The following is a 20,173-nucleotide window of genomic DNA, read 5'->3' on the forward strand; positions in this document are numbered from 1 at the left end:
ATTCTTGCAACTGGTGCGAATACTTCGTCATAATCTATTCCTTCCTTCTGCCTGTATCCTTTTGCCACAAGTCGCGCCTTGTACCTTTCGACTTTTCCTTGAGCATTCATCTTTTTCTTAAACACCCACTTCACACTAATGGTTCGACTTCCTTTTGGTAACTCTGCTAGTTCCCAAGTTTTGTTGTGTTCGATAGCTTTAATTTCTTCGTCCATGGCATTCTTCCACTTCTCATCTCTCCATGCTTCTTCGAAACTAATGTTTTCAGAATCTGCCAGTAGACACACAAGATGTACTTCTTCTGTATTATCATACAACTCTTGCAAGCTTCTCATTCTGGGCTGTGAGGATTCGTCTTCACTGTCAGAGTATTCAAACCTTGGTAATTGATTTTGGGTTGTTGGTATACCGACTGAGGGTTCTTCAGTTTCGACTATGTCTTCTGTCGAATTGTTCCAGTCCCACCTACTTGCTTCATTCACTCGAACATCTCTACTTACTACCACCTTTTTGTTTATGGGGTCGAATAACCTGTATCCTTTTGTTTTCTCATCATACCCAATTAATATATATTTCTGACTCTTGTCTTCAAGCTTTGTTCTTCGTTGATCTGGTACATGTGCATAAGCAACACTACCAAATACTTTAAAATGAGATACAGTCGGTTTCTGTCCACTCCACGCTTCTTGCGGTGTTCGATCTCCCAACTTTGAATGCGGACATCTATTTTGAACATAGATTGAACATTGCACAGCTTCTGCCCAAAATTCCTTCGACATGTTCTTACTTTTGAGCATTGAACGAACCATGTCAAGGACTGTTCGATTTTTCCTTTCAGCAACCCCATTTTGTTGAGGTGAGTATGCTGCAGTTAGAAATCTCCTTATACCCTGCTCCTCGCAATACTTCATGAAAGCTGTCGAAGTATATTCTCCTCCTCTGTCAGAACGAAGTGCTTTGATGTGTCGATCAGTCGATTTTTCAACCATTACCTTGAACCCTTTGAATGCTTCGAATGCTTCAGATTTTTCTCTCAGGAAGTAGACCCAAGTCTTTCTTGAGAAATCATCGATGAAGGAAATGAAATACTTCTTGCCACTAAAGGATTCTGGAGTGATTGGTCCACAGATATCAGTGTGAATTAATTCAAGGATGTGCTTAGCATGATATTCTGCCTTCTTTTGAAAAGAAGTTCTCGTCTGCTTGCCAAAAACACAATTTTCACAAAATTTTCTTTCAAACTCCATGTTAGGCAATCCATGTACCATGTTTCTTCCCGCTAATCTCTTTAACCCAGCATGATGTAAGTGACCAAAACGTAAATGCCACAGAGTTGCTTGGTCTTCAGTGTCGATTTTCAAACATTTTCCTCGAACGCTTCTCAGATTCAGCTTGTACATTCGATTCCTTCCCATCTCAACTTGAGCAATTTGGTGCCCTGACTTATCCTTCAAATGCAGTATTCGATCCTTCATAAATATCGAATATCCCTTCTCTGTAAGTTGCCCCAGACTTAGAATATTTGCTTTTAAATCTGGTACATAATAAACATCTTGTATTTTTCCAGGTACGTTGTCTTTCTGCAAATAACAAATTGTTCCTTTGCCTTCGACCACCATTTCGACCTCCACGACCACGTCCTCGACCACGCCAGTTTTGAGATAAAAGTGCCCTTTCATCTCTAGTGGATTCCTTTGTCTGTTCTGCATTATCAAGTGTCTCCTCCTTCTTTTGTATTTTGCGTTGTTCGTGTGCCTCAAGTGAACCAGCTACTTCTTCGACAGTGATTGTCGCAAGGTCCTTCGACTCCTCTATTGCACATACTATATTTTCGAATTTTTCAGTCAAAGATCTTAAAATCTTTTCGACAACTCGAGCATCGGTCATGGCTTCTCCATTTCGTTTCAGTTGATTTACAACTGTTTGCACACGCGTGATGTAGTCCGACACGGACTCCGTCTCCTTCATCTTCATCCTTTCTAATTCTCCTCGAAGAGTTTGCAAACGAACTTGCTTGACTCTATTTGCTCCTCTGAACGCCGTCTCTAGTGTATCCCACGCTTGCTTCGAAGTAGTTGAACCAGCAATCTTCTCAAAACCAGATTCGTCTACTGCTCTAAACAACATGTATAATGTCGTTTTGTCTTTCGACCGCGTCTCTTTCAACGCCTTGTTCTGGGCTGTTGTATTTCCCGTCGTGGTTTCTGGTTCTTCAAACCCTTCTTCTACAACCTCCCACACATCTAACGATCCAAGCAGCGCCTTCATCTGAATGCTCCAGTTCTCATAGTTTGATTTTGACAGTTGCGGCAATGGCATCTGGTTCATCATGTTTGCCATGCGCTCTGATACCAATTTGAAGGTAACAGATCAAACTACTCTCTTCTGATATATATATTGACTTGCAAAGGATTTGTTGCAAAAGTGAAAAATTAGGTTACAAAGAGAGGGTCTTTATATAGAGACCAGGGAAACATAAATAGACATAACATTTAATGATTAACTATTTCCTATGAAAGTTTGTCTGCCCTAGAGAATCTGTCTTTTGGCTTTCCAAGATTGCATTTAAATTTATCCAACAATTATCACCATGGCAGACAATACCAGGATAAAGGAATTACAAGCAGAAGTGAAACGAAATGCGGAAGCTATCGAACTGACCCAATCACATTTGAAAGTCCACTTGGATAGATTCGAGGCTGCGAACAACAACCGGTTTGAACGGCTCAAAGCACTCAATGCATCCACAGAGAGCAAATTGACACAAATCACAGAGACATTGGAAGCACTTCTGCTACGACGTGATTCGCCTGGACCTCCCCACGGTGCATCGAACTCAGGCAAACAACCCTTTCAGGTAAGGAACGTGAAACTTGAATTCCCTAGGTTTGATGGAAAAAAGGTGTTAGACTGGAACTTTAAGGTTGAACAATTTTTTGATTATTATGACACACCTGATATGAATAGAATCACCATAGCTTCTGTGCACTTAGACCAAGATGTAGTACCCTTGGTTTCAAATGATGCAGCGAAATCAACCTTTCCAGTCATGGCAAATGTTCACAAGAGCTATGGAACTTGATTTTGGCCCATCCGTATATGATTGTCCAAGAGCTACACTATTTAAACTTGCACAAACAAACTCTGTCAATGAATACTATATAGAGTTTACATCACTAGCTAATAGAGTATATGGACTTAGTAATGATGCTTTGATTGATTGTTTTGTGAGTGGTATTCAAAGTGACATTAAAAGAGATGTTATGATTCACTCTCCAAACTCTATTTTGAAGGCAGTAGCATTGGCCAAAGTTTATGAAGAAAAGTATAACCCACCAAAATTCACAAAAACCACAAACACTAACCCAAACTATCCCAATCGAACTCCCTTCAATCCTAACAAAACAACCACCACTCAATCTTACACAAAACCTAATACCTCACCCATCCTACAAACACCCCCCACCAGACCTATGCATCAAGACCAAAAAAACCCAAATATCAAAAGAATTACCTCTGCTGAAATGCAAGTAAGAAAAGAAAAGGGACTATGTTATTTCTGTGATGATAAGTTTTCTTTTTCTCATAAATGCCCAAACAAACACCTTATGCTATTGCAAAACAGATGATGAACAAGAGATAGAGGGGGAAGATAAACCCCCTGATTCAGATAGCTTCTGAAGTGCAAGTAGAAGAACACCACTTATCTTTGAATGCTCTTAAAGGATCTCATGGTGTTGGGACACTCAGGTTTCAGGGCAGAATTGGCAGTATAAATGTGTAGATCTTAGTCGATGGAACTGCTTACTTGCTAAAAAACAGCTATCTTAAACAGCTTGCTTGCTAAAGCTATTTTAATGCTTTAAGATGAATTTAAAGCTATTTTAAAGCTATTTGTTTGCTAAAGCCATTTTAAAGCTTGTAGGTGAATTTAAACATCTTTTAAGAAACAAGTCCACTACACTATTCTATGCACTACAATTCAGAAAATATGTACCATGCACGACAATTTATATTCAGGGCACTATGAATTACTCCCTTTATCCAAGAGACTTGATTGAATTCACATAAGTATTCAAAGAAAATGTGGTTTTATTATATAAACCTCAAGTCAAATGAACCTTGTACACAAATAAAAAGTGCCAGACTAAAAAAGACATCAAATACAGAGATAGACAGCATTAAGCTTTTAAAGCTTCTTCTAGTAGGGAGATCGTTTTCTTAACTTTTTCCATATCCTGAGGTGTTATATCAATGGTCCTTATCAAACAAATTGGATGAATCTCTCTTAAAGGCTCAACACTTTGAGGGACAGAGGTGCCAGCGGGATGAATCTCTCTTAAAGGCTCAACACTTTGTGGGACAGAGGTGCCAGCAGGATGAATCTCTCTTAAAGGCTCAACACTTTGTGGGACAGAGGAAACAGCAGGATGAACCTCTCTTAAAGCCTCAACACTTTGAGGAACAGCGCAGCCAATGTTCTGGGATTTGTCATTCTCAGTTTCACTCGGATGCTTGTGGCGGAGCCAGAAATTTTAGGGAGCCCGGGCAAAAAATTAATACATTGATTTTACTAATTTTACAACCTGTTTTTACTAATTTTACCCTTAATTTTGTTTAAAAATATTGCCCTTAATTTTGTTCAAAAATTTTACAGTTTGTTTTTACTAATTTTGCCCTTAATTTTGTCTAAAAAATAATATTTTTGCCCCTAGTGTTGTCTAAAAAATCAACTTTTAAGTGGGGAGTATACAACGAAATGAGGGGTTGAGCCCGGGCGCATGCTCGGGCTCGCTGGGCTATAGCCCCGCCTCTGCTTACTTTTTCCCTTGTGTTTTTCTGAGGTTTTTAGTTTGTTAAAATGCTTTTGAGCATGCGAGGCTACCTGGCTAGGCGATTTTGTCGCCACCATCTTCGAGATTTCTTTCCATTTTCCTTTTCCAAACTGCTTCACACCCTCCAAAAACAATCTGGAAACATACCAACAAGATAATTAACGAGGCATTTTCATGTATACTATATTTATTATACGACAATGCTTTAAATATGAGTGTCTCTAATAAAAAGAAAAAACTAATACAATATATACTATAAACAAATTACTTGCTTGAAAAGAGTATATCTCTTACTCGTGTTCCTGTAACTTCCAATGTATGGTAGGCCTTCGAGATCTAGAGGGCTCTTGAGCGGCCAAATCCATGTTGCTTTCTGGAGGATACATGATGACAGCAACTTGACCATTGGTGAATTCATGACTTTCATTGCCAGAGTCTTTTGGAATGTCGTTCAAATTGGTGATTGCATGACTTTCATTGCCCGAGTCTTGTGGAATCTCGTTCAAATTGAGCTCTAATTTTCTTTTCTTCTGATAAAGAAAAGTAACATATTAAACTCCAACTTTAAAGAACACAGACTATAGAAAACTGGAAAAGTTCATGATACTATATCCTACCTAGTGCTATATCGAGTTTACTATAAAGAACACTAAAGTTACGGTAATTGAAAACTGGAGATATGCTATATCGGTTAGGTTTTAACTTTTAATGAACAAGAATTACAAGAATCATAATTAAAGGAAAAAACCGACCGATGCTAATAACTGAGAATAAACGTGGAGTTTAGAATAACTCAAGTAAAGAACAGAAACTATGGAAATCAAGAGACTGGGTTGAATAACTGAACGAAATGTGAGGGTGGTTGAGTGTACGGAGCTAACTGAAATACTGTTATATTGTTATTATTAGTTTCGTTAGGTTTTAAAGAAAAGCTTCTCATAATTATTATGGAAAATGACATTAAAAAAAAATGTCTTGCAAACCAATGCCCTCAGGGCAATGGTTAAGCATTCCAAAAAAAGAAACCATTTTATAGAAAATTTAATATTTTAATTTTTGAGACATTAAATGTGAAAATTACTGAAGTAAATTTACTATTTTTGAATGCTTAACCATTGCCCTAAAGACACTCATTAGCATTTCCAAAAAAAAAAGGCAAGAATAAATTTTACCCCACGATCCCCATAAAGGAAATTAAATTTAAAATAAATTTAAAATTCTACACTAAATCAATATCCTTTGCTCTTTATGTACGGGGAAAATGGGTATCGACATAATCTACTAGATTAATATACAGTTGAAGTTGTGGTTACAAAGAGGTATTGTCTCGCAATTAAGGATTGACTGGTGTGCAAAAATATGGTTAACTAAACCATATCACTAAACTAATTGCATTACACCAATAAAAAAAACTAAACCAATTAAATTATTAATGAATTGAACCTTTTATTTGAAACAATACTAATTCAATTTAAAATTAGTTTAAAACCGATTTTTTTAAATAACTTTATTTAATTATATGAATTAATTTCTAAACCGGTTAGATATTATGAATTACTTTAAAATGGTTTTTTTTATAAAGTAATATTTTTTAAAATCTCCCACCATCTCTCCCTCTCACTCTCTCATATTACTATCATCTGACTTATATGATTATATATCATTTTCATTGCATTTTATGAGTTTTATACATATTTAATATTGCAGTTAATTTTATAAAATTGCATTGAGTTGTAAGAAGATGATACAAGATATATAGTCGGTATATGACATATGATATGAATGTATAAATATATAAGTGTATTACCACACCTCCCGACTATTATTTTTTTTTTTTTTTGACAAAACCTCCCGACTATTATTTTTTTTATTTTTATTTTTTGACAAAACCTCCCGACTATTATTAAAACTTAGATTAAATATCTTTGCTCCTTATTTTTCAAGGAATGTCTAATTAAATTACCAACTCGATTGCCAAGCAAAATTTGACACTGCCGTAACAGTATAAATTAATATTCAGTTTTTATGTTTGCACTAATTTGTAATAATACAACTGGAATATTTTTTAAAATCGAAATAAATTCTATGAATGAATGTACCAATAAATAAAAAATGTAACAAATAAATTTGGTTACGCTTATTAAATGTAGAGAAAATGGGTGATGCACTGACAGTGTAAAAAAGTTTTACACTGTCAATCAATCACGACCATGTATCCCAATAAATCATACTGTTATGTTTAAATTACTAAGATGACATGGCAGTTTGTTGTTTTTTTATTGGATGACAGTGTAAGATTTTTTTACCATGTCCATTAAACTCTTAAATGTATGTGTGAGAGATATAAAAAATATAGTTTTCTTTGTCATGGAAAAAAAAAGAAGATAATTTTAAAATAAGTCATTTTCAAACAATTTATGTTGTAAAACTGATTTATAATTACAAATTAGTTATAAATCAGTTTATAATCAAAACTTGATTTTAAACCAATTTATATCTAGAAATTAGTTCTAAACCATTTTGATGTGTTAGTGGTGTTACCTTCTTCATTTGTATGGAGCAAAAGATAGATGGATAAACTATATTTTAATGGAATGGCAATTTAAGTGTTGTTAGATTTTCAAATATATTTGTGGCTTTCACATGTAATCTTAATTTGATTGACACTGCAAGAGAGTTACCAAACTTAATTTGAAGTCTCAAGATCCAGTTTGATGAATTGATGACAAATCTATAATATAAGAAAATTTGCTGTTCTGGAATTCACCATAATACCCTTTGATTACCTTAGTCTAAATTAATATTTTTGGGGCAAATAATGTCTTTTACAGGTTTATTCCAAATTCAATCAATAACTTTTTTTAATTTCAAATTTTTTTCTTTCCCCAAAATATAGAAATACACTCAGTCTCTCTTCCCAACGTCATCTCTTTCTTCCTCTTCTTCTTCTTTCTTCTTTCTTCTCTCTTCCATCTTTTCCTCTTCTTCTTTTTTATCTTTTCTTTCTTCCATCTTTTCCTCTTCTTTTTTATGTCTTCTGCTATCTTTGATTTTGAAATCCTATTTTTCTCTCTTCATTACTTCACTCTGTATTTCTTCTTCTCCTAAGGATTCAAACATTTCAAGAATGATAAACGAGGTTACTAATCGAAATAGGTGATACAACGGCGGATCTGGCATTTTCAGCGATTTTACGGTGGTGTGTGGTTTTGCGATGGTGGATCTGTCATAAAGCTCCAAAACTTCTACACATATTTTATGAATATATTAACTGGTATTTTATATGTGCAGAAGTGCTTAACTTTAGATTTTTATTTTGTGCTTATCTTTAGCATGACTGTTGTATCACTTCTTCATTCTCTGAGAATGTTCACATTTCAAAGTCGTTGAATGATGGACTCTATGGGATGCATCTTCATGTATACAACTGGCCCGGGGGAGAACTGAAACAAACACTGGACCTTAGTGAAAAAGGACTTTTACCTTTGGAGGTAGATATTTTGTTTAAAATACTCTGTTGAGATATTTCAAATGCATTTTTTTCTTTTCTTTTGTCTTTGTATCTCCAACAATGTTTTATAATTTGAACCGTTTTGGATAGCTACACTAGCTCAATCCTGTACATCCACTATCTACCGTTCAATCGTTTGAGCCGTTTGTTTTTTGTTTGGTTCTGATTTTGAATGCGGATTAGGTTCCTTCATGACCCCGCTAAAGATGCAGGTTTTGTTGGGAGTGCATTGTCAAGTAACATGATACAATTTTTTAAGAAAGAAGATGAATCATGGGGCCATGAAGTATATTGAAAAGATCTTAATATCTACTCTCTTTTAAAACACAAAATGGATCATGAAAATTATCAATAATACTTACAGACTAAGCTTTTTTACTTGCAGATTGTGATACAAGTGGAACCATTGAAAGTGCAAGGTTTCTTCCTGAAATGCCCGGGCTTATAACTGATTTTTTGATTTCTCTTGATGACCGCTTTCTGTACTTCGTAAACTGGCTTCACGGCGATATAAGACAATATAACATTGAGGACATCAAAAGTCCTAAACTAACCGGTCAATTATGGGTTGGTGGCCTTTTCCAAGAAGGAAGCCATGTCGTTGCTGTTAAGGACGACGGTGAAACTTTACAAGTTCATGTTCCAGAGATTCAGGGATTTTAAACTTGGTACTCATGTGTTGTCTTTGTGAAATAGTCTATATGTATATAGCACTGCCATGCCTGCAAGTAGATAGTTTCATTGTTTCTATGATGATGTAGGTAATTGTTATTTCATGGGGATTTTCTAGAATTTGATTCTCATATTGATTTTTGTGTTTTAGATCAAGTAGAACAACTTTGTCTGAATAGTGTTGCCGATCAATACTAATCTGAATCATGACGCTGATTATGCTCCACCTGTTGCTTCTCATGATACCATTCCAATTGATGCGGATATGGAGATACCTCATTGGAGTCTTTCGTCGAATGAGGAGAAGCTGGCTAAAGGGGCACAACATTGGCAGTTTTTTTTTTATGATTATAATTTATAATGCAGGACACACTGCACTTGCATTGTGGTAATATAATTTAGCATCACTGGGTTGTAATGTTCTCTTAGAATTTTACCAGAAACTTACATAATCTTATTGTTGTACTGTAGATCTCGATCCATTTGATTCTATTGCAACAACTGCATTGGATTTTGAAATGAGTTCATGGTTGAAAGTGACACTGATATTACTGGATCAAAAACTCTAGGGATGCAGCCTCTTGCTTCTCATGCAAAGCAGATTCGAGAGGATGTGTCCAAGCTTTCTTCCTTGCGAGATTTTTGAAAGCAAGTCAGCTTTCTTCCTTGGATCACCAGTTTTGGAAAGTTCAAGCTGAAACAATTGGTACAGGACTCAGTTATTCATTATGTGCATGCAGAGATATATATAACACATTTTCTCCTTTATTATGTGGAGGTTATATCTGCAAATTCTTTACTAGCTGGGGATTCTATTATTCATTTTGTGCATGCAGATATATATATATATATATTTATACACATGGATATATTCTTTAACCTTAACAATGTTTAGCAAAGGAAATTAATTTAAATAAACATGTGATTGATTTGTTTTCTTTGATCATTACTTTTGTGTAGAATCTGCAATCTTTATTTCAATTTGGAGCAACCAAAGCAATTGAGAGATAGAAAAGGTTTATGAACATGCTCCTTCTCTTTTCAACACGTTTTTACAAATGGTTCCTCAGGCTGCTCTTCGATCCACGCAGCTTCTCCGCCTTTCTCACAAATACTTGATTCTTTGGAACTCAAACACCCTTTTATAAGAAATTGGATTGACCTACTCTCTTTCTTGCTTGCTGGTGTCAAATCTGATAGTATACTTTCTGCATAAATGGTACTCCTATCTCAAATCATCAATGTGCAGTCATTTATTTTTATTATTGCATTGCATGATTCTTGAGCAACCCTGTTGCTTCTCTCTACTTATTTTTGACACAGATAGATTATTAACAGTGGCTGACCAATTTCATTTTCTTCAAGGTCTGGAGGGTGGCCTTCATGCTCTGTTAATAGCGACGGCAAAATAAACGCATGTAATGGCACATGTGGCTATGGTTGACGGAAGGATTCGGTGGACTGGCTGATCCGACGATAACGAGTCAAATGGTGTGTTCATCGTTCTACCTAAGGTACTGTGTTTTGGCTTGGTTTTGACACTCTTGACAGACTCAATGATCGTGAGTTTTGGTACCTTAAAGTTATCTATTTTTTGAATCATGAGTAAAAACATTTTGTGAGTCGTAAAATGCATGGTTGTGTGAGAATACAGTCCACTTATCATATATATGGTTGAATAGGATCTTTTCATGTCCAGTTAGTTTATCATTAAAGTAAGTTCAGTCTATTACAACATTGACAAAACTGTCACATTGAATAGAATAATTGTTGTCATTTTGATATTGAAAATGCTAAAGAAAAGATAGCCAATGATTATTACTTGTGAGAATTTTTATATGTGGGAAATTTGATTATGTTTTTCAATAAGCTTATAGCCAATGATTAACTTATTGAAAATATAACATCATTTCTCACAAGTAATGATGTTGGTTCAACTAATAAATTCTTAAAAACTTGCTGAATAAAATAATGAGTTGTACTATCAGCTCATCAAATGGAGCATATAACACTATACCAATGCAATTTATATTGCTACTACTGCATAGGAACTGACTTTGTGTTGCATTACATCTTCTATTTCAAGTGTGTAACTTGCGAGGGTTATGAAATTTTTTCACTATGCTATAGTTTGTTACAATCTAAACTTGAAATACATTCCTAACACAAGTCTAGCCATTTATAGTTAACGACATCAGTTTAGCTTCTTATGATTCCAACTCCTTGTATTAAGGGTGATTAACATTGTTGTTTTGGTGTTACAGGGATGAGTTGCATCTGAAAATAGTGATCAAGGTGTTGAATGATGCAGGACTTTCTGTTGATAAAATTCCATTTGATTTCCCTCACTACTTCATATTATGCGCTATTAACTTCTCTCTACTTCTTCACTTCTACCATGGATATTCTTCAAAATATTTTTGTTTTTGTTCTCTCTACTTCTTCATCATATAGAAACAAGTATATGTGTCTTAATATGAATACTTTATTATATATACTTAAGTCAGTTATATGGTTTTCAATAATTTAGAGACATTAATTTGAAGTATATTTGTTGTAACTGGATATATTGACTTTGCATTTAAAATCCTATTTTAATAGTATTTTCTTATGATTCTTAGAAAATCATCTCTTTAATCCGTGCAGTTTATATTCATAGTTGTATCTATGAAAAGCAATTAGTTTGAATCGAAAGCTATTATTTGAGAAATCATATAACTAGGTCTTTTCGTATGCATTGTAATGTGAAGATATTCATGAATTTCATAATTTTTCCTCTAATTGTGCTGTGTATGAGCTTTATATTTGAATGATCATTATGAAAAACTAGCGGGATACCCGTGCATTCGCACGGGTACTGGTATGCACGCGCATTTGTTCCCAAAATATAATAAAAATTAAATTATTCAATAAAAAAGTTTATTATTTTTAAAAGCGATAAAAAATTGGTGTCTATAATTATTTCCATATATACAAATATTTGAATCAACATTATATATATTTTTGTATATAAATACTAATTTTGTTTTGCATTATTTTCAAAAATATTTGAACCAATAGTAAAGTTATTCCATTATTTTTTAATATTTTGATCACTAACTTTATATTCCCGTTAAAACTGTTTTAATTTTGTGTTTTAAAAAATTATAAGTTATGATTTGATCAAAATATGTTTTATATAGTAAGTGTGAAATTTGTTTTTATCGCTAATTCGAATTCAAAGTTTGTATGAAGTCTAATACCGTAAACATCATACCATTTGCAAAAGAGATTGAATATTATTAGCTTTGGCAAGAGATAAACATAAAGAGAAAAATGTTCCAGCTCCAAAGAGTTTTATGAAAGGGAACTTGTAGTTGGTTGGTGTTCATATAACTTGTAATAATGATGTATCCTCTAAAAAATCCAATCTTCCAAAAATAAAAGTTATGTCACTAACTTATAAAGGACACCATTCATCTAAATATATAAGTTATGTGACTAACGTCCACAGTACCATATGTTTGTGTACTTAATACTGTTTTTCTTTTCAAATTTTACAATATATCCTCTTGGGTGATCGGTCTCACATAGTATTAAGTTGCTAACTTGCTATAACTCAAAAGTTTGCTACCAAGTTCTCTTATTTTTAATTTGCCACTTCGTGAAACAAACTACTAATTCCTAAGCACTTTGACATATGCCCTCTTGCATTTGGCTTGCTTGATGAAAATGTTAAAGAATTTTGAATATTGTTAAAAGCCAACTAAATTTATTAATGAACCAGGCATAAGTAATGCCCACAAATGTGTCGCACGCTCGCGAAAAATGAATAGAGTCGCCACCAATATATTTATCTCATAAGGGAAAGGAATATCAGAAAACCTAGAAAAGGAAGGAACAGGGTCTTGCGACCAGAGAATCAAGGTACGGGAGTCGGTTACGCAAGGGGAAGGTATTAGCACCCCTCACGCCCATCGTACTCGATGGTATCCACCTATGTTTGTTTCTATCTAAAGGGTGTCTAACTATGTCTATATCTAAATGCGAAATGAATGCAAAATGTAGGGAAAAGAAGAATTGTACTCGCACGGGCCCTACCCCGCTGCCTACGTATCCTTTTCAGGAATCAGAGTTACCGTAGCTCGGCTAAAGATTTTCTGTTTGTTTTTGTGTTTTTTAGTTGGGCGGAGTTAACGCTCGCGTTCTTGCACAAGGGGACAGCCTAGGATGCAATGGAACGGAGATAACGATGCCCTTAAGGAGAAGAAAGAGATTGGTTTGTGTCTTTTAGGGTAGATGAGTGATGAACAGTACCCAATACCGGGCCACTCACCGCTTTCTCTACTTTGCTTTAGTCTGAACCATTGTTAGATGTTTTGAAGTGTTTTTGGTTGTGTATTTTTTTAAGGGGATTTACTTCACGATTCGAATCACATAAAATGTATAATGATCGAGAAGCAGATTAGGGAATGAATCCCACTCACTTCCATCCCATTATGTAATGTTTGAGAAACAGATTAGAGAATGAATCTCACTCATTTCTCTCCCATTAATTAATGTTTGAGAAACAGATTAGGGAATGAATCCCACTCGTTTCTCTCCCATTAAGTAGTGACCGAGAAACAGATTAGGGAATGAATCCCACTCGTTTCTATGCCACTAAGTGATTGAGAAATAGATTAGGGAATGAATCCCACTCATTTCTCTACCACTTGCTTAATGTGATTCGCATCTTCCGTTTATTAATGTTTTAAAAGTTGAAAAGAAAAAGAATGCAATAGGGAACTAATCCTAAATTCTAATCTAAGTTGTCTATACAAGTCTAAATCCTAATGTTAACATGGGATAGATAGAAGAAAATCAATATGCGACAAATAAAATCGAGAGCTATATCAAACAAACTATTATTCACAAACACACATATACCAATTGAATCTATGAAAGAAAATCGAGTACAAAATTATTTCTAAGTCTATTAACAGGTTTATTTACAAGTAGTAAACAAAACAAAACCTATTGTAAAAGATGATTTATTAAAGGTTTTAAAACAATTAAAGGAAAACAACAAAAACAAATCAATTATTTATTCACCCTAAACTATCTAAAAAATAGTTTTATGTATTTTTATTTGAGCTAAAAGGAATTATGAGCTAAAAATAAGAGCAAAACAAATATTAAAATGGAAATCTAATCTATACTGCAGGGGGTGTAAAAGCAATTATTAAAGGAATTAAAATCAAGTTAAAATGCTAAACAGGCCTGAACAGGGGTGTGCAAAAGTAAAACGTGATAAGGCCCAAAGGCATGAAGGGAGTGGTGCGCTAGTGATTTAGGGGTAAGGTCCAGCAATTGGCGTGGCCCAAAGCAGTAGAGGCCCAACGTTCACCAGCCTTCTTTCATTCATTCCACTTGTTTTTATTTTCTGCCTCATTATTACTGCATGTGAAATATTGTGACTATTATCACTACGCCAAATTTGGCTTTTAGCAGCACCCCTACGAAAGCGCTTTTAGGAAAAGCGCTGGCATAGGCTTCGCTAAAGACAAAATTAAAAAACACGCTAAAAAAGCGCTCTAATAGTGGGGGGGTATGAAAGCGCTTTTAAGAAGCGCTCTGGTAGGGGGGGTTATGAGAGCGCTTTTCAAAAGCGCTCTGGTAGGGGGGTACGAAAGCGCTTTACAAAAGCGCTCTGGTAGGTGGGGGGAACGTGGGGGGAACGAAAGCGCTTTTCAAAAGCGCTCTGGTAGGGGTGTTTAATGAGAGCGCTTTTTGTCAAAAGCGCTGGTATAGCCCAGGCTATGAGAGCGCTTTCCAGAAGCGCTTTAGTAGCCTTATTACTAAAATTAAAACCAAAAACACGCTTCTACTGTTTCTCACTTTCTCTCTTTCTTTTTCTCTCTGCACGCGAACCAGAAACCCCACCCCTCACCGTCGTCGGTCCTCCGTCCACCACCATCGCGCGAACTTCTTCTCCTCCGTCCACCACCATCGTTTCGTCTCCGTCTCTTCTCCTCTGGTAGCAACTTGCTTTGCGCCACCCAGGTATCACACTTCTCATAGCTTTCATATCTGGAAGGCTTCATGTTTGTGAGTATTTGTGAATATCAGTTGTTGTTCTTTGTTGTTTTCTTTTCCTCTTAGATTCATTATGAGATTGTTGTGTTTAATAATATATTCTAAGAGAGAAAATTGCAAGATAGATATAAAACAAGTGTATGTGTTTCTCAATCTGTTAGATTACACTCAAAAACACAGCATTTTGTTAATTGAATTACCTCTTTTCTTAACAAATACAATTGTTGGGCACTGTCATGGAGAAACATGAAGCCTTGCAGCAGCTACAAGAGTTTTTTACTTGAGTATTTCTTGAATTAGAGGAAAATGTTAGGTTATTTCCATTGAGGGAACTATTTGATGAATACATATCTGAAACTATGTTCATCAATGGCTTGTAATTGATCCTAAATCATACATTTACTTGTGGTGAACTATGTTAATTTACAATGACTCCTACTGGGCCTTGAGTTTCTTCTTTTTGACCCTCATGGCATCACCAAAAGAAAGTGTAAAACTAGTGTATGTTGTATGCAATTCATGACATGCTTTCTATTCTGTTCATGTTCTTTATGCATGTATTAAATGACTTTATGCTAATGTAAATATAAAATATTTTATTTTAGTATCACAGGGTTAAAAGGAGTCCAGGATATGATTTCTAAAATAAATTCAAATAAGTTATAAAATAAATTTGTGTATGGAATTTATTCTAATGCATTATAATTATCTGTAAGATAACCATTGATGGTGCATTGGTGGTGACTTCAATTCTATTTCTTCTTCGGACGAAAGAATTGGAGTTGCTAATAGAGGAAATAGCAACGACATAAGGAACTTCAATGAATTTATTGATAATAGTAATAATAGAAATTAAATAATAAATAATATATAATAATAGTAATAATATATACCTTATGAGAGTTGAATTAATGAGGAAGAGAGAAGGTAAAGAATGAAACAAGAGTGAGTTAATGTATATAGACAAGGATGATTCATAAGGTTTGCTTTTGAGCAAAAAGTTTTATAGCTTCGTGTTAGTAGTGGTGTATTTAATTAACTGCATCGTGTGTCTTGTGTTAGTAGTGTTAGTAGTGGTGTATTTAATTAACTGCATCATGAGCTATTCACCCATTCTTATTATAATCATACATTGAATTGAATTTCTTGTATAGGTCTGACTGGATTGATAACTTTGGATCTCTTTGGAGCTCGTATCATTGACTCTGGTACTACATATTTAGGAGTATGTACACACATCAAACTATTGTTGATTTCCTTTGTTCAATCGATTTTGTCTTGGTGGTTACTAACTTTGTGAATTTGCTATAGGGGTAACTTGTGTATAGTGAAAGTTTGATCGTTTCCCAGCCTAGTTCGACGTTTGGCGTTTTCTTGAGTTCGGTAACATCCGAGGTAAATTTCTTTCTCAAATTACTGGTATTATGATGAATTTGTCTGAAATTGTGTGATTATATATGTTACGTTTTATTGCTTCGGATTCATTCCGTTTATACTTTGCGTTTTGACAGAAACACATTAGTTTTATGTGTTTAGAGAGTTAATATAGGAGGTACTTACTAACTTTGTGAATTGAATTCGCCATAGGGGTTACTTGTGAAGAGTGGAAGTTTGACCGTTGTTGTTTAGCTTAATTAAGACATGGATAAGACATGGATGAATTCAAACCGATTGTCGAAAGAGTACGAGAAAGGGGTATGGGAATTTGTTGAGTTTGCGGTTGCGAACTCCAAAGACCCGCTTCGAATGCCGTGTCCTTGCTTGGGTTGCTGTTATGCCGGGGGTAAGGTTAACGGGAATCAGTTGGGATCTCATTTATTACGGTTTGGAATTGATAGAAGTTATACATGTTGGACAATGCATGGTGAGAAAAGTACCGGGAATGCTGGGTCGAGGTGTAATAGGAAGTATGCTTCAAACGACGATTGCACAGACACATACGATTGTGATCGTGTCGAAGAGATTGCAGAAGCGCTGGAAGAAGATCTAGCGGATTGTCCCAAAATGTTTGAGAGGTTGGTAAGCGATGCAGAGAAACCGTTGTATGTTGGTTGTTCAAAATTCACAAGATTGTCTGCGGTGTTAAAGTTGTACAACTTAAAGGCGGACAATGGATGGTCGGATAAAAGTTTCACAGAGTTATTAGCCCTTATGAAAGATATGCTACCAGAGGATAATGTTCTTCCCAATCGAACGTATGAAGCCAAAAAGATGTTGTCTTCTATTGGAATGAGCTATGATAAGATACACGCATGTCCAAACGATTGCGTTTTGTTTCGAAACGAGTATGCAGCGTTGAATGAGTGTCCTAAATGTGGTGCCCCTCGATATAAGAAAAAGTTGTCTCCTGCTAAAGTCTTATGGTATTTTCCTATAATTCCGAGATTTAGACGCATGTATCGTAGTGAGACCGATTCAAGACACTTGACTTGGCATGCAGATGAAAGAATTATTGATGGAAAGTTGCGACATCCGGCAGACTCACCACAATGGAGTAAAGTTGATACTGAATATCCTGAATTTGGAAAAGAAGCAAGAAACCTTCGGTTGTCATTGTCTACTGATGGAATGAACCCGCATGGTATTCAAAGTATCTCGCATAGCACATGGCCTGTGATTCTTATGATTTATAACTTACCTCCGTGGCTATGTATGAAGCGTAAGTACATGATGTTATCTATGCTAATTTCTGGGCCTAAACAACCAGGGAATGACATAGACGTATACTTGGCACCCTTAATCGAAGATTTAAAGTTTTTGTGGGAGAGAGGTGTGGAGGTTTACGATGGGTATAGGAAAGAAAGTTTCAACTTGAGGGCGATGTTGTTTGGAACAATTAATGATTTTCCAGCATACGGAAATCTATCCGGGTACAGCAACAAGGGTCAAAAGGCGTGTCCTGTTTGTGAAGATGAAACCGATACGACACGATTGGCGCTTTGTCAGAAGAATGTCTTTCTCGGCCATCGTAGATTCTTAAATTCTAATCATCACTACCGTGGGTGGAGAAAAGCATTCAATGGAGAGGCCGAACATCGTACAGCCCCGCCTTTTTTGTCAGGTGATCAAATTTTTGAAAAGGTGAAAGATGTGAGCACTCAGTTTGGCAAGCCTTTTGCACATTCAATTGTCAAGGGTGGGTGGAAGAAGAAGTCAATTTTCTTTGAACTTCCATATTGGAAGTCGTTGTACGTAAGACATTTCCTGGATGTTATGCATATTGAAAAAAATGTATTTGACAGCGTTATAGGTACGCTACTCAATATACAAGGAAAGTCTAAGGATGGCGTTAACATAAGGAATGACATGGTAAACATGGGGATGAGAACTGAATTGGGGCCCGTGACGAAAGGAAGACGAACATATCTGCCACCTGCTGTTTACACTCTATCTAGAAAGGAGAAGAAAACATTGTGTAAGTTCCTCAGTGAAGTAAAAGTTCCAGAAGGCTACTCTTCAGATATTAGAAGACTTGTGTCCATGAAAGACCTCAAGTTAAAGAGTTTGAAGACGCATGATTGCCATGTTATAATGGAACATTTTTTACCAATAGGTATACGTTCTATTCTGCCAGAAAAAGTAAGAAGCGCAATAACTAAGCTGTGTTTCTTCTTCAGGTCTATTTGCAGTAAGGTGGTCGATCCCGCGATCTTACCAACATTGCAAAATGAGATAGTTGTTACTTTATGTGATCTTGAAATGTATTTTCCTCCCTCGTTTTTTGACATAATGGTTCATCTAGTCGTTCATCTTGTGAAAGAGACACAACTGTGCGGACCAGCTTATATGAGATGGATGTACCCTGCTGAACGTTATATGAAAATATTAAAAGGGTACGTGAAAAACAGAAGTCGACCGGAGGGTTGTATTGCCGAGCGATACGTTGCTGAAGAAGCGGTTGAGTTTTGTACTGAATATCTGTCAAATGTTCAATCAATTGGACTCCCCAAATCTCATATTGTCGAAAAAAAAGAAGGAAAAAGGCTAATTGGAAATAAAGTTGTGACAGTATCAATGGTCGAACGGGATCAAGTGCACTTGTATGTTCTGCACAATGAGATTGAGGTTGAGCCGTTTGTTGAAATGCACAAAGTTGTTCTCCGAGATTTAAATCCAAATAGAAATGAGAACTGGATAGTACGAGAGCACAATCGAAGTTTCATATCGTGGTTTAGAGATCATATTTATTCAAAGTATCGTTCAGATCCTGCTTCAGTAACAGAAAGGTTGAGATGTTTAGCCTATGGTCCATCTGTAATTGTACTTTCTTATAGCGCATACGCAATTAATGGATACACATTTTATACCAAAGAACAGGATGATAAAAGTACTATGCAAAATAGTGGTGTTACCTTGGTAGCTGAAGCTATGCACATATCAAGTGCGAATGACTTAAATCCGAAATTTGCAAATTTGTCATATTTTGGGGTTATCGAGCGCATTTTGGTGTTTGATTACGCGAAGTTTCAGATTCCTGTATTTGGTTGCAAGTGGGTTGAAAATAATAGTGGCGTACGAATGGATAAGTCAGGATTTTTGCAAGTGGATCTCAATAGGGTAGGGTACAAAGATGAGCCTTTCATTCTAGCCTCTCAAGCTAAACAAGTGTTCTATGTCAATGATCCGACAAGTACGAAATGGTCTATAGTGCTTTTATCTAACAAAATAGTTGATGAAAAAATTGAAGATCAAGGTGATATTGGTGTTGGCATTGAATCTTGTACAAGAAACGATCAAAATGAGAATGAATCTTGTATTAGAAATGATCATAATGAGGGTATTTGGATCAATCCAACCGTCCGCATTGTTAAGAGACGCGTAGTACACAAACCTACCAAGAAAAGAAAGAGACGTTAGTGATAAAGGTAATAGTATACATAGTCCGACTAATTTGTTTTATTCAATTTGGTGCATATTCTCGTTTTGTACATAACTTTTGAACCATGTATCCGCTTGTTGACTTCTTTACATGTAACTATACTATTTTGACGATTCCGGAGCTGCTCATGCACTTATCTTTACATTTCGGGACTATTTTTTTATCGGTTTTGCTTCTGCCCGTAATCAAAAGTCGGGCTTAGGGTCTGAATTTCGGAAA

General features: G+C 35.5%; 2 protein-coding genes and 1 long non-coding RNA gene across 4 annotated transcripts; 1 reads left to right on the forward strand and 2 right to left on the reverse strand.

Moving 5' to 3' along the window:
• Positions 1-1,443: 1,443 nt before the first annotated feature.
• On the reverse strand, positions 1,444-2,340 carry LOC131633767 (uncharacterized). Its single transcript, XM_058904457.1, has one exon. The coding sequence runs from the start codon at positions 2,338-2,340 to the stop codon at positions 1,444-1,446; it is 897 nt and encodes a 298-aa protein (XP_058760440.1).
• Positions 2,341-4,181: 1,841 nt separating this feature from the next.
• Positions 4,182-5,567, reverse strand: LOC131633768 (transcription factor KUA1-like). Its single transcript, XM_058904458.1, has 4 exons — positions 5,559-5,567; positions 5,130-5,365; positions 4,886-4,970; positions 4,182-4,514 (listed from the first exon to the last, which is right to left on the reverse strand). The coding sequence occupies exons 1-4, from the start codon at positions 5,565-5,567 to the stop codon at positions 4,182-4,184; spliced, it is 663 nt and encodes a 220-aa protein (XP_058760441.1).
• Positions 5,568-7,748: 2,181 nt separating this feature from the next.
• On the forward strand, positions 7,749-11,994 carry LOC131633771 (uncharacterized). Of its 2 annotated transcripts, XR_009293393.1 has the most exons (7): positions 7,750-8,326; positions 8,732-9,014; positions 9,170-9,406; positions 9,490-9,724; positions 9,979-10,237; positions 10,384-10,532; positions 11,283-11,993. It is a non-coding gene; the product is annotated as an uncharacterized LOC131633771 (long non-coding RNA). The 2 variants fall into 2 exon arrangements; XR_009293392.1 differs by having other exon boundaries at positions 7,749-8,326; positions 8,732-9,406; positions 11,283-11,994.
• Positions 11,995-20,173: the final 8,179 nt, after the last annotated feature.

This window comes from Vicia villosa, unplaced genomic scaffold (assembly GCF_029867415.1).
Source record: "Vicia villosa cultivar HV-30 ecotype Madison, WI unplaced genomic scaffold, Vvil1.0 ctg.001176F_1_1, whole genome shotgun sequence".
Taxonomy (NCBI): Eukaryota; Viridiplantae; Streptophyta; class Magnoliopsida; order Fabales; family Fabaceae; genus Vicia; species Vicia villosa.